The 14,705-nt window shown below is 40.3% G+C and overlaps 1 protein-coding gene and 1 non-coding gene across 2 annotated transcripts in view; one reads left to right on the top strand and one right to left on the bottom strand.

Moving 5' to 3' along the window:
• Rok (Rho associated coiled-coil containing protein kinase) overlaps nucleotides 1-14,705 on the bottom strand; it is a 165,688-nt gene that overhangs the window by 122,117 nt on the left and 28,866 nt on the right. Inside the window, exons 6-10 of the mRNA XM_080277508.1 lie at nucleotides 8,767-8,884; nucleotides 8,360-8,444; nucleotides 7,745-8,028; nucleotides 6,806-6,897; nucleotides 5,104-5,263 (exon numbers count right to left, since the gene is read on the bottom strand). Of these exons, the coding sequence (XP_080133634.1) occupies nucleotides 5,104-5,263; nucleotides 6,806-6,897; nucleotides 7,745-8,028; nucleotides 8,360-8,444; nucleotides 8,767-8,884 (739 nt within the window). The remainder of the gene's footprint in view (nucleotides 1-5,103; nucleotides 5,264-6,805; nucleotides 6,898-7,744; nucleotides 8,029-8,359; nucleotides 8,445-8,766; nucleotides 8,885-14,705) is intronic.
• LOC145406540 (5S ribosomal RNA) lies at nucleotides 1,269-1,387 on the top strand. The gene has a single exon (XR_013898563.1). It is a non-coding gene; the product is annotated as a 5S ribosomal RNA (ribosomal RNA).

Below are 14,705 nucleotides of genomic sequence, written 5' to 3' on the forward strand. Positions count from 1 at the left end.
AATATGTATAATAATTCTGTACTGTACACTAATATACATGTCTCTAATTTACCTTATTGTGGTGAACATAGCTGACATGGTCAGGCAGTTCGGACTGCTTCTGGCTTTATTGGACTTTTTCTGATATATAGGAATTTAGTCCAGTAGCTCCTCAAGTTCGATAAAAGAGAATTCTGGTCTATTGAAGTCCGTTATATCAAGGTTTTTTGTATGTCAAACCATTTTAAAACGGCACTAGCACACAGCGGGTTATATAGAAAATCAGGATTCAGAGTAAAAATTTCTTAAATTTAGAAGGCATTTTGCCTCTAGCGGCACAACTCGCCTTGACGGATTTTTATTGCATAAACATCGATTTACAATGCAGATACACCTTTTTTTTACTCAAAATAAATATTTATGCAAAACAGAAGTCTGTCAAGGTGTGCTGACAATCTGAAGGGGAAATATCTGCTAACATTGGTGCATTTTAGCCCTGAAACCTAATATTTAAATTAAGTTATATTACATACAATTTTTTTTACTGAATTTCAGATAATTAGGTGTATATAAGGCTCTGTGGTGAAAAAAATATATATATATATTTTCCAATGAAAAGTGCTGATTCAGTATTTAGTCGCACCAAGTCAGGTGAGCTGAGTGAGTCAGAATGGATACCATTGACTCTGTCAATATATATTTTATTCTTAATTACTTATGAGTTTTATTGTGTCCAAGCCTTCCTTATATTTTACTGTTATGCAATAAATTATTTATAGTGAAATTTGAGAAAGGTAAGAGGCAAAAGGCATATTGCCACGAGCTAGATGGAACTGGTGGAGTTAAGCAGGATGGTGGCCATGATGCTTTTCATGTTTGAAAATATCTCCTTGTGTGTGTTACAAATGGCCCTTATCGAGTCTAAACCTTGCTAAAATTATACTGTGTTGTGCAGCAAACTGCTTATAGTTTTATATGAAAGAATAATGGCCGGACTTTTGTGAGACTTGTTTCTGGACTTGTACGGGCACTTGTCCAGCATTTGATAATATTGTCCGGCCTCAGCCCATATCCGTGAAATCCAAAATCTGGGAATTCGGGGTACAGGAAATGGAGTGTCGAGTGTAATTTTCATCTTAAACTAAATTATGTTGTGTATGCAAGCCCCTTATTATAATTAGTAGCTACAGATACAGTCATCCCTTAACATCCGCATTTTTAACATACTGTACACGGTTTTCAATATCCGCGGGTGGATATAGCATAAACGGTTTTAAATATCCACCGGTGCCAACGGCCATGCCACGTTGAGTACACCGCTTCCCGTTCGATCAGCGAAGTTAGGCAACGTTGGGTCTGGTTAGTACTTGGATGGGTGACCGCCTGGGAACACCAGATGCTGTTGGCATCCCTACATCAAGTGGGGTTGGTGGAGGATTAGTGCCCCTCCCTGTAAAACAATTAACTCTAAGCCCTTGGCCACCCTGTCTGGGATACATGGCGTCTGGCAATGAATGAAAAAAAAAAAAATGGATACAGTACCAGGGCCGGATTCACTAAAGCATTTTATCTCGTTTAACTCTGCTGACACTGTTCACTGCAAATGTGAAATTATCTCAGGCACAGTTCATGGCTATTTTAGTGATGGCATTATCCAGTGAATCAAATATAACACTCTTCCTTTGGGCCACTTCATTTATTAATGCCATTAATTCATCACAGGAAAAGTTAGGACGGGCTAGCTGGGAGTATTTCTTTCTTCCATGTACCATCGATAAGCTGGTCTAAACCGGTTTGCTGCCCCCCCCCCTCTCTCTCTCTCTCGTCCCCCTCGATGAGCTGGTCTAAACCGGTTTGCTGCCCTCTGGTAAATAATACGGAGCAATACACACCCAAATCATACTGAAATCATACGAGAGTGACTGAGTGTGTTATTTTATATTATACTGTGAATTACTGTGATAAAATACAAGTGATTTAGTGATATTTTTGCGATAATCAGATAAGTCATGATGCTAAGCGCATTAGTTATTGAACATTTTTGTGGTTGCAAATTGTGCAGCTATGCTATGAAATGACTCATGATATTATATCAATAAGCTTTATAAAAGTAAGTGGTAATAAAAGTAATTCATGACGTCTGATATGATTTTCCTCACATCGTTACTGTTTCACTAAAGTCTAATGTAAACACTGAAATATCCATCCATCCATCATCCATTCCTACGTTGCCCCACGAGAAGCGTAGGAGCCCGGGGCTAGGCAAGTTGGTCCTGACATTTAAGAAGAGTGACCAGCCTCACTCATCCCTGAGTGGCAATACAGTATGTGAGCAATAAACCCCAACCACCCCCTGGATATATAAAATGTAACAAAATCATAGAAGACTGGCAAGAAGTGTTTTATTTTTATTAGTACTGCAATTATTGTGATGAGGTAATGTGGCTATAACCCTAATTTGTATGGAAAAAATCTTGTGGTTTGGTGGAAATTTCCACCTCTCTGGGGTATTTCTTGCATCAGTCAAAACACACCTTGTACTCTCTCAAATCGTTCTCTGTGCTTGGAGTGCCTACGGACATGCAGTCTGTTGCAAGCAATAGTAGAAAGACTGACGTTTGTCTGACAAAAATTTTTAGCTCTCAAGATTAACGATAAGTGGGTTAAAACACAAGTTGAAAACACAAAATTTTTTTCCTATTTCTCCACAATAAGCACAATCAGTATGCTGTCATCACAGCCGCTGCAGCCAAAGGCTTAAGGGGGGTTCAGGGGTGTTTTTAAGGGGGGGCAAAAGATATCCGCAGACTTTTTAACATATGCGGGTGTCTGTTACATAACCCTCGTGGATGTTAAGGGAGACTGTATTTATAAAAATAGCTGAAGTTTAAATATGATTTCCATGAAAACACACTTGTAGGACTGTGTTTATGATCACTTCCGTAACTTTTATTATCAGATGTTGCCAATTCATCGCTTGCTTTAAATTGCATCATTAACCCCTAAAAGACGGGTCACTGCATATGCTGTCTGAGGGTACTAGGGCAAAAAAAGACGGGTGTCCGCATATGCAGTCACGCCCCCCCACCCCCCAAAACCCACCCCACCCAACCCCATCCCCCTACCACCACACCCACACACCACCTGCCCTCACCCTCATCCCCCCACCCCTCCCCCCCACCATCCCACTTCCAAACCTCCACTGCCCCCTAAATCTCCCCACCGTCCCCCAAATACCCTCCACTGCCCCCCACCACCTCTAACCCCCACCCTCTCACCACCCCTATCCTCCCTAACCCGACCCCCATCCCCCAACAGCTTCCCCACCACCCTCCACTCCCCCACCATCTCCCCACCATACACCACCCCCTATCCCCCACCTCATACTGCCCTCCCCCTATCCCAACCACCCCAACCCCCAAACTACATCACCTCTCTAACCCCCACTGCCACCCCCACCCTTTTCTGCCCACCCCCCTCCTGACCCCCCACTTACCATCCCCACCCACCATCCTCCCACCCCCACCTCCCCCAAGCACCCTGGCCCCATCCCCACACCACCCCACAACCCCCACACCTCCCCCAAGCACCCAGGCCCCATCCCTGCACCACCCCACAACCCCCACACCTTCCCCCCCCCACAAATCCCCCACCATATCACACCTGCCAATTATGCCCATCCTGAGCATGTCAAAACATTACGATGCCTGTCTTTTAGGAGTTAACCTGTGGAATGTGACATACCTCATATGGGGGTGTCTTGGAAAGAAAATGGTTTCCATGAAAACACAATTGTAGGATTGTGTTTATAATAATTTCTGTAACTTTTATTATCAAATGTTGCCAATTCACAGCTTGTTTTAAACTGCATCATTAACCTGTGGAATGCGACATACCTCAAATGGGGGTGTCCTGGAAAGCTGTGACATACCTCTTATGAGCAAGATTTTCAACAACACACCACAAAGGTTCTAGAAAGATCAGTGCGACACAAAACTTGTGGGGTATTGGGTAATTGATAGCTCTCATTCCTACCCCCTATCTAGGGTTCAGTTGCTAAGTTGCACCAGCAACAATGACCCAAAAGTATGCACTCCGTAACACATTTCCCGCAATATTATCATCTCAGGATAGGCAGTCGTGGGTCAATATTAAGAATGACATAAAATCTAATGTTAGGTCAATAGGAGGTAATGGAACAGAAACTGGGTGGTAAGAACTGTAATGGGAGTAAAAGTATCGCCCTAAACTCGTACTGAGCCATGCAGAGCTAGCTGGCAACCCACCTGGTGAGAGGAGAGCCTGATAACAGCCTGTCTCTTCTGCTCCAATATGCAATACTCTCTCTCTCTCTCTCTCTCAAAGCATAGTTTTCATGTTCCTGCCAGAAATGCAATTTCTGATAATCATTTCTCCAAAACTATGCCAAAAAAATAAATAAATAAATAAATCCATGGGTAGCTGCACGATGTAAAATCCTAGCCACTGATATATACTTCACAGAAATTTGTAGGAGTGACTAAAATTGCAATTCTGTCGCACCACTGAGGATGTTTGCATGACCTGCAGTCACAGCTCACAGGTTAACCCTCTTGAACTCTTTTGCTACAAGCTGCGTCCAAGTGCTTCCAAGACCTACAAGCCGCGTCCAAGTGCTTCCGAGTACCGCATGACCACCAAAGGCTGGCCCAGAAATGCTCACAACCCTCACTCAGTGATGTGTGCAACATCGAAAAATGTTTCCATTCACTATCTCCCCTCCCCTTATTTACAACTGTGTTGTTATGAAATTGCTATGTTATAAATGAAGAAGTGATCTTCCAATGAACTACAACATCAACAAACAAGACTGAAAATAAATTACCATATTTTATCGTTCCCTCATTTATTCAATGCTGATATACGCGGCCCAAACCCATGCTGCGTCCACAGCCCAGGTTACAACACAACCGAAAAATGTGGCAAAAAAATACTGCAACCTATATAGTTGGCAGCAACCTGCATCGAAAAAGTGTGAGCGGTTAGATATTTTACCAAGCCATGTATAAGAGGGTTAAAATCATGCACAAAAAAAAAAAAAAAAAAAAAAAAAAAAAAAAAGTAATTAAGTTATAAATATTGTACCTGTAGTCTTTTGAATATGTGAACCCAACAAATGGAAGATGGTTGCCAACAAATGCCTTGGGGACTGGGAAGCTCTCCTCTGGAGTGTCTTCATTCTCTACTTCATCAAAGTTACTGGTATCATCATCACTGGTGAGGTCAGGCACAACTGGTGGAACACCTGACATGAAACAAAAAGTTATATTAATAAATTCTGGTTATTTACTTAAAAAAAAAGAGGGGAGCATATACAGCATACTAGCAGCCACTATAAATTCAATAATGGTACTTCCAACATACGGTTGGAGATAAAATACTGAATATATTTCAGACATACTGATAAACAGTCAAGTGTCTATTTCCACCATAATATCATGCTATTTTCATGGACCTTGGACAGTGATGCCACTTCTTACCTAGTACAAACATCAACAGAAGCAGCTAACCAACACTTAAGGTGTTGAGTACAGTGGGCTCGCACAGTGCGCGTCACCGCAGTGCGCGATTTGCCTTGTGCACGAGTGACCAAAAATCATAACCAAAAATCATAATGGGCGAGTTTACCAAACAGAACGCGAGGCAGAGGCAAGGAGTGGCTCAAAAATGCCATTTTCTACTAGTGAGCGACCACCCCTCACAAAGCGCGTCACGTGTCGTCATGTTGATGCACCAGACAGAGTCAAGTTGAGCAGCCTAGCGTGATGGAAGGCAGGACTGAGCTGTGTATGTCAAACATTAGCAAGATCCTTGCTGCCGTGGATAAGCTTAAGGAAGAGGTGAAGGAACAGGAAGTGAGCAACCTAAGAACGGAGGAACTTCTGGTTGGTATCGACAAACTCTTCCATTTCTACACAGACAGGCACAGGGAAGAAATAAACAGGAGAAGACAGACGCTCATAACAAGCTACACACAGCGGGCTCAAGCTGGTGAAATAGCGGAACCATTGACATCGTCTGCTCCTGTTCCTGTTGAGGATGAAGAGGATGCAATGTCAGAAGTGTCAGCATTGAACTTTGAAGGGTTTATGGCCGAAGTGAGTGACTTTGATGCTCCTGGGAAAGGTGATCAAGAGGAGTCTGCGGAGGGAAGTGTTGGTGCGGTGGGGAGTGCGGCGCTGTAAGTGTTGCCGTGCCTCGGAACCCCTGTTATTTAAGGTCATCAGGCCTGTTGTCTACTGTTGTTAAGGTGACTACCCATATTTTTGTTATTGTAGCTATAGCTTTAGTACAATGTCTGAAACATATGACCTTTATTATGTCTCTAAGGGCAAAAAAACGTCCAGGTATGAGGGGGTACCGCCCATATGTAATTATTCCCATAAGATTATGTATTCCTAGTACGCGAATTCCCAGTGCGCGAGCTCGTGCACCGCACAATCTCTCGCGCACTGTGCGAGCCCACTCTATTTTGTATTTTTCGTTGACTGTTCTCAGATTTTTATTTTACATTCTACAGTTTGCTGAACTCAGGAAAGAAGTGGACGTTCAGCTATATGCCAAACCATAAGGGGCTCAAATACTTGCATGTACCCTGACATCCCTCTTCTGTATATAACAGGAAGGTAGCTAAAATACAGTGATATATTTTCTTCCATACTTCTACGTTAATATGGGCAGATTTTCTGCATAAAGGCAATACTGTATTGTATAATGTTCATAAACAGTGCAAAAGTAAAACATAACTGTCCAGAAAACAAAATGACAATAACCATCATATACTTACATTCCCTTATGGTGTCAAACGTCCACTGATCATTGACAAAAAATTTATGCCTCTTAATTTCATCAATACCTCTGTTACCTAACCTTGTCAATCTGAAAAAGAAAAATTTTTTTAGATGGGTGTCATTCCGTTGTTTCTTCTTGCTCTCTGGGCCCTACCTCACCCCATACTCAGGTAGAAGAGGTCTGAATGATCAGGATGATGTAAATTAACTAACATGATGGAGAAAAAAAAAGGATGGGGGGGAAAGCTGTCAATACAAAGTAGTTTTGCCAATCTAGGTTACTGCATCTATATCTACCGGTATAATGTGTTGTTAACTTTAAACCCTTTAGTGAGATGTACAGAGCTTGCATATAATTTTCAGTTTATTATTGCTGATGCCAGATGATTTTACTCATCCCAGGAGATCCCCCAGAATGAAGAGACTAGAAACATGATCATCATTCAAATTATCTGCACTACTACAGTACTACTTCCTCTGGATATACAGTATACATTATCTCATTCTTTCACTGAAACAGTTTTCAATTTCATTTTCAATTCAGTCATGTTAAAATGGTGCCAATTTATCTTTATAACCCTTTCAGTACAATGATGCACACTCTACTTAATTCTTGCCACCCCCAGACAATTTCATTCAGGTTAGGATATGGCTCACTGTGAAGGGGTCAAAGAAACTATACCCAACTGCTCAGGTTTGTCCTTAATAAGCTGAACAAAAGTGTCTGATGGTAACAAGAATAAAATTAAAAATATTTCACCACGGAAGTGGTTAAAACTAACACATGCATACCTTCAAGTCATGGTGTGCAAGGAGCTACAAAATGGTGCTGTTATTCAGAATTCACTGTAAATTACTAAGATCACTGCATGTTAGAACAAATCACAGAATCACACACAAAATACAAACACATTTCAAATTATTCAGCTCTATACCTGTCTGTTAAGAAACCAGATATCAGACTTTTTGCTTCTGTGGAGATTTCAATGTCCTCAGGAAACTTGAGAGAGTTCTTATGGTCCATGATTTTGCCATAGGTCCCCACAAGGGAATCCGCATAGAAAGGAGTGTCGCCCACCAGCATTTCATATAGGAACACACCTACTGACCACCAGTCACACTCCCTCCCATACAGTCCCTCTCCACCCTGGGATTTGAGCACTTCGGGGGATATGTAGTCTGGGGTGCCGACAGCTGTATCTGACCTCACAAGCCCATCCTATGGTAAGTTAGAAGGGTGAGTGTATTTTACATCCTAACGATCACTTCTCAATACTACACTGTTGACTTAATTTCCACATTCTAACATCACTCTATATGCAACTCATCACTAACCACTACTACAATTTTTTTCAACAACCAAAATTTTCGGTACATGAACACTCCTGCAATAATATATGACCAGTGTTGATAAAAACTGTCAAATGCTGCATGATAAACTGAACTGAGAAATCAGTTATATTTAAAATCAACATGAAATGCATTCACACACTACAAATAAAATAAGTATAAATATTCAAACCATTAGAAAAATGCTCGTAAACACTAACTTTGTCCATCTTCATACAGGTACCAAAATCAGCCAGTTTCAAATGCCCACTACTGTCTAGGAGCATGTTGTCCGGTTTTACATCCCTGTTAGGACAACAAAGGAGTAACACTGAATAACAGCTTCACAAATACAGTACAAAATCTGCCTCTCCTAAAGTAAAACAACATATCACACATCACCGTACAGGTATGATAAACAATACAAATGACAAGACAAATGTAGAACATAAGGTAACATTACCACTATCAGCTCAAATGAATTAATAAACATATGATAGTCATACTAAACAACAAACAAATATTTTTTATTTTGGCTCATAAACAATCAGAAGATACTGTAACTCTTTAAGATCCACTGCTTTTGGTATTCATACTACTGTACAATATCAGAATTCTAGACACCAACCTGTGAACAAATCCCATAGAGTGGATGGCATCCAGTGCCAATACCACTTCAGCACAAAAGAACTTGGCCCACTTCTCTGGCACGTCGTAATTTGACATTAGGTTCACTAAATCACCACCTGCCAAATACAAATATGAAACACAGTACCATAAGTCCTCACAAATATTTAACTCTATCAGAATTTGCTCTTATGCAGTGCCTTACACCAATCAAAGGCTGAAGTGGATGAATAGGAAAGTGACATCTATCATCAGGTATCAGCCAAAGTGGGCAAAGTAATGAGGGTATTCGTTTATTGAAGAATGATAAATGGCAGTACAGAATGCATGATTATAAATGTATGAACTGAAGATTTATTTATATCAGGTTTAAGCCTGAGATGGTGAAAGTGGTGCTGTGCTACTGCTGCTGTTATAGTGACCCGAAGCTCACGGCAAGAATTCATTCAATCAGTAGAGAGGTGGCCTCCAGTCCTACCGGACCCAGGTTCTAATCCCCACTAGGTTAGGGAACTGTTTAAGGATATGAATTTCATAAATTCAGATTTTACTGATCTACCAGAAGACCTACCAACATGTCGTAAAAATAACCCTGCTAATACCAATACACCAGTCCTGTGTGAGACAGCCCTAGCATGTATTCAATATGAACGGTGGGTGTTAGGTGATATGTAGAGGTGTATGGTATGTAGGAGGACTACTGGGCCTTGGGAACAGGCTGTGAAGCCTATGCCAGAGTAGGACACACACACACACACACACACACACACACACACACACACACACACACACACACACCAAGAACGTAATACTTTTTTTTGGAGAGTATTGGATATGAAAGTAAGGAAATGGTATTTAAGGAAATAGAAGTGAAGGAAACTAGGGGGGATGGTTGTGAAAGATCAGAAGTTGAGGAAGTGGTACGGACAGAGAGTAGGAGAGAAGAGGGTATTAATAATGTCAAAAATAATTTGAAGGTGATATATACTAATGTTGATGGTTTCATATCGACAAGGATCGAAATTAATGATTTCTTGAGAGAACATGAACCTGATGTCATGTGCTTTGTAGAGACCAAATTAAGAAAAGATATTGATGTTCATTTGGGAGATGGTAAATACAAACTGTGGAGAAAAGACAGAAAAGAAAAAAAGGGAGGAGGAGTGATGATAGCAGTGAAGAACAACATAAATGTAGATACTGTGGAAATGGGAGAAGGCAGGGCTGAAGTGATATATATAAAATTAGAAACTGGAGAGAATGTTAAGAGAGATATGGCGGTAGTGTATGTTCCCCCAAAGACGAGAGCATGGAAGGATGATGAATACCATGAGATGTTGTCAGATATGGCTAGCTACTTGCAAAAAATAATTGAGAAAAGCAATAATATAATTTTGGTGGGTGACTTTAATTGTAAAGAGGTGAACTGGGAGGAATGGTACTCGGGAGGCGGCGAGGATTCGTGGGGTACTATGTTATTAAATATAATAATGAATAATGTGATGACGCAGTGGGTCAAAGAAGAGACACGTTTTCGAGGTGAGGACACACCAGCAAGGTTAGATTTACTGTTCACCAAAGAACCCGATGTAATAGAATCATTGGAATATCTCTGTCCTTTGGGAAAAAGTGATCACGTGGTCATTGAGTTCCAGATGTTAATAGGAAACGTCGAGCCAAGAGACGAGCTTCATAGACAGGGAAGATACAACTTTGGCAAAGCAAATTTTACAGGATTGAGAAACTTTTTTGAAAATGCGGATTGGAGAAAATTCAGAGAAACAAGGAAGATACAGAGGAAGTGGGATATCTTTCTAGACCTCTATAATTTGGGAGTGGAAAAATTTGTACCAAGAGTAAGAGGGAAAGAAAACAGGAAAAAGGAGTGGTTTAATAGAAGGTGTATCATAGCCAAAAAAAAGAGAGATAAGGCGTGGAACAATTGGAGAAAGAGAGGTAACGACAGAACAAAGGAAGAATATAAAAGAACAAGAAACGAATACACAAGAATACGTAGGGAAGAAGAAAGGAATTTTGAAAAAGGTATAATTGACAAATGCAAGGATGAACCCAAACTGTTTTATAGATTTGTTAATGGCAAACTGAAACAAAAGGAAGGAATCACCAAGCTGAAAGTAGATGGAGAGGTCTTTAAGGATGCGGCAATGCAAGCAGAAATAATGAACAAACGTTTCCAGTCAGTTTTCACTAAAGAAAAGGAGCTTGTGGAAGGGGAGGGAGTGATTAGAAATGTTCCGGTGATGAAAGATATAAAAGTGGAGGTGCAGGAAGTGTATAAATTACTGGAAACTCAAGATGTAAGGAAAGCCCCAGGACCTGATGGAATTTCTAATTGGGTACTGAAGGAATGCAGAGAACAACTGGCGGATAAAATTCACAGCTTAATTGTATGCTCACTGGAAGAGGGGAAAGTGCCAAAAGAACGGAAGAGGGCAAATGTGGTACCAATTTACAAGGGAGGAAACAGGGAAGAACCCCTGAATTATAGACCAGTGTCTCTAACCAGCATGGTCGCAAAATTGTGTGAGAGAATCCTGAAAGACAGATGGATAAAATATCTGGAAGAGATGAATATTTTGGCTGAATGTCAGTTTGGATTCAGAAGTGGAAGGTCATGTGTTTCAAACTTGTTGAGCTTTTACTCAAGAGCGATTGATGTGGTACAGGAGAGAGATGGTTGGGTGGATTGTGTGTACTTAGACTTAGAGAAGGCCTTTGACAAGGTACCTCATAAGAGACTAATGTGGAAACTAGAATATATAGGAGGACTAAAGGGGAAACTTCTGGAATGGATGAGAGACTTTTTAAGAGACAGGCAAATGAGGACAGTAATAAAGGAAAAGATGTCTGGATGGAGGGAAGTAACAAGTGGAGTCCCTCAAGGCTCAGTGTTGGCGCCAGTAATGTTCCTGATTTACGTAAATGATATGGGAGATGGAGTGAACAGTTATGCGAGTCTGTTTGCTGATGATGTAAAGATCTTGAGGAAGATAGAGGTTGAGGAGGATTGTAAAATACTGCAGGAGGATTTGGATAGGATACACAATTGGAGCCGGACGTGGGAAATGAAATTTAATGTAAAGAAATGTAAAATATTGGAAATGGGTAAAAGTACCAGGAGACCATCATTGAATTATTTTTTGGGTAATGAATTAATCACAAAAAGGAGGGAAGAGAAAGATTTGGGAGTGCTGGTCCAAGATAGTTTGTCACCAGAAAAGCACATTAACAAGATAGTTGGAGAGACTTATAAGCTCTTGACTAACATAAGAGTAGCATTTCATTATATGGATGAGGAAATGATGAAAAAATTGATAGTGGCCATGATCCGCCCCAGGTTAGAATATGCAGCGGTAGTGTGGTCCCCACACAAAAAGAAAGATATAAACAAGATTGAGAGAATACAAAGAACAGCAACCAAGATGGTCCCCAGTCTGACAGACCTGTCATACAGAGAGAGGCTGGAAAAACTGGATTTGCCTTCGTTAGAGGAAAGGAGAAAGAGGGGAGACATGATTGCGGTGTTCAGGACCATGGTGGGAGTAGATAAAATTGACAAAGAAGATCTGTTTGTATGGGATAAGAGAGCAACAAGAGGACATGGAATGAAATTGAAAAAGTCAAGCTGCTTGAAGGATATCAAGAAATATAGCTTTCCTTACAGAAGTATAGACTTATGGAATAGCCTGGACAAAGAGATCGTCCAGTCTAAAAACTTAAACGAGTTTAAAGTTAAATTCGACTTATTGAGAAACAGCGACGGAAACCCACGAGCATAGTACATTCCGTGTATATCACAATTAGGTATATTCTTAAATATTTGGAACGACTTAGACAAAGAGGTGGTGCATGAGAAAAACATTCATGTGTGTAAAGGTAGACTTGATAAATGTGGATATGGAGACAGGACAACACGAGCATTGCTCAATTCCTGTATACTACAAATAGGTAAATACAAATAGGTAAATACACACACACACACACACACAAAACTCTGAAAGATCTTTTGATGAGGTTATGAAGAAAGGTTTGACTGTGCTGTAAGAGTGACGTGAATGCACCGACTATGTGCTTTATAGTTTGATAGGCTACATGAAAGTAGGAGAAGAATGAACTGTTTGTGAGTTGTAATTTATGTTGGTATGAGTGATGGCAACATCAAAGTCTGGTTATAAGAATCATGTCTCTCCAAAAAAGGCAATTTCTGCGGGATAAATATTGGAGGAAGGGGGAGTAAGTAATGGATGTTGCTGTTGCTGCTTGGTTTAAGGTTTCTGGATGGCAATGGCAGCTACATGCTTGTCAATACATCTGCATTCTGTAGGGTGGGGAAGGAGAGACTCTGCTTATTCCCAAGAAAGCAGACATGGTATCACATCTTGTTCAATGACTGAAGACAGGGATGGCTAAGAATATCTGTCTACCCATGTCTTCAAAGACAGCATTGGCATCAGACGTTCTTGTCTATACTGTACCAGATGCAACCTAAATATTCACATCTTGGCAGTTACATTTATTGTACTACCATACCTGAGTCTGACAGCACAAAACTTTACAATATCAATGGTGTTACACGAATGGGTGTATTATACAGTACAAGTCCCATTATTCGGCATCTATGGGACCAGGATGATGCCGAGAAATTAGATTTGCCGAATAATCAAAAACCTACCCACTCAGTACCTTAAATATATTGGTGAACACTTATCGCCACTTATGGTACGGTATTACAACTGTGTTTGGAGAGAGTACTGTATACTGTACAATACTGCAATCAATACAGTACTATACCTGAATCTGAAATATATATATATATATATATGTTAGTGAACATATACAAGGGTAATGACACAGTAGGCCTACAAGTCAGATAACACTTCCTGGATGGCCGAAATGATACGGAATATTACCTACCAGCTCAGTACATCACTTGTATTGGTGAACTCATCACTACTTATATTATTACAAATATGTTTGGAGTGAGTACTGTACTGTATACAGTACTTTTTCCAAACAAAATAAAATAGTCGGAAAATTGCATAAAATAAAGGGATCTGAACTGGTAAGGTCTTTCTGATGAAAGTCATAAATTACATTTAGCACTCACTCTTTTGTTCGTTTTTTTTTTTACATGTGAAAGGAGAGTACTGATGGAAACAGTAATGTTATTCCATGAACCCCTTAATAACCTCTGACATTGAACAACCCTAGTACCGATGTCGAGTTAGTGAGCTATGGAAAAACTGTAAACAATTATGGGAATGGAACGAAGGTCACTGGTATGTTTACACGACTCTATGCTACGATTCCAAGCAGTCAGGGGGTCAGTTAATCTCAGATGTTTTCGCCAATTTGGTAAATGCACCGTAACTTTATCAATTCTCCAGTCAATCATAGCGAATCATAGCATGGGTTTAGGGAGCTAAATAACACATTTCTAGGTGCGCCAGACGATTATCTTCACATCTTATAAGAAAATGGAAGAAATTAAATCCCTTTCTGAGTACGTAAAGTTCTTCCATTCTTCTGAAATCAATTTATTTTTCTTAAAGATGGGAAGATAATCGTCTGGCTCACCTAGCAATGTGTTATTTAGCTTCCTAAACCCATGCTATGATTCGCTATGAGTCACGGAAAGATTGATAAAGTTACGGTGTATTTACCAAATGGGCGAAAACATCTGAGATTAACCGACCGCCTAATTGCTTGGAATCGTAGCGTAGTCATGTAAACATACCACTGACCTTCGTTCCCTCCCCATAATTGTTCAGTTTTCTTTATAGCTCACACTAACTTAACATCACTGACATCGGTACTGTAAAGGGTTGTTCAGTGCCGGAGGTTATTAAAGAATTAATGGGATATATTACTGTTTGCATCAATGCTCTCTCTTTCACGTTAAGCACAAAAACAAACAAA

This window comes from Coenobita brevimanus, chromosome 70 (assembly GCF_032717465.1).
Source record: "Coenobita brevimanus isolate Jiangsu-jjx chromosome 70, ASM3271746v2, whole genome shotgun sequence".
NCBI lineage: Eukaryota > Metazoa > Arthropoda > Malacostraca > Decapoda > Coenobitidae > Coenobita > Coenobita brevimanus.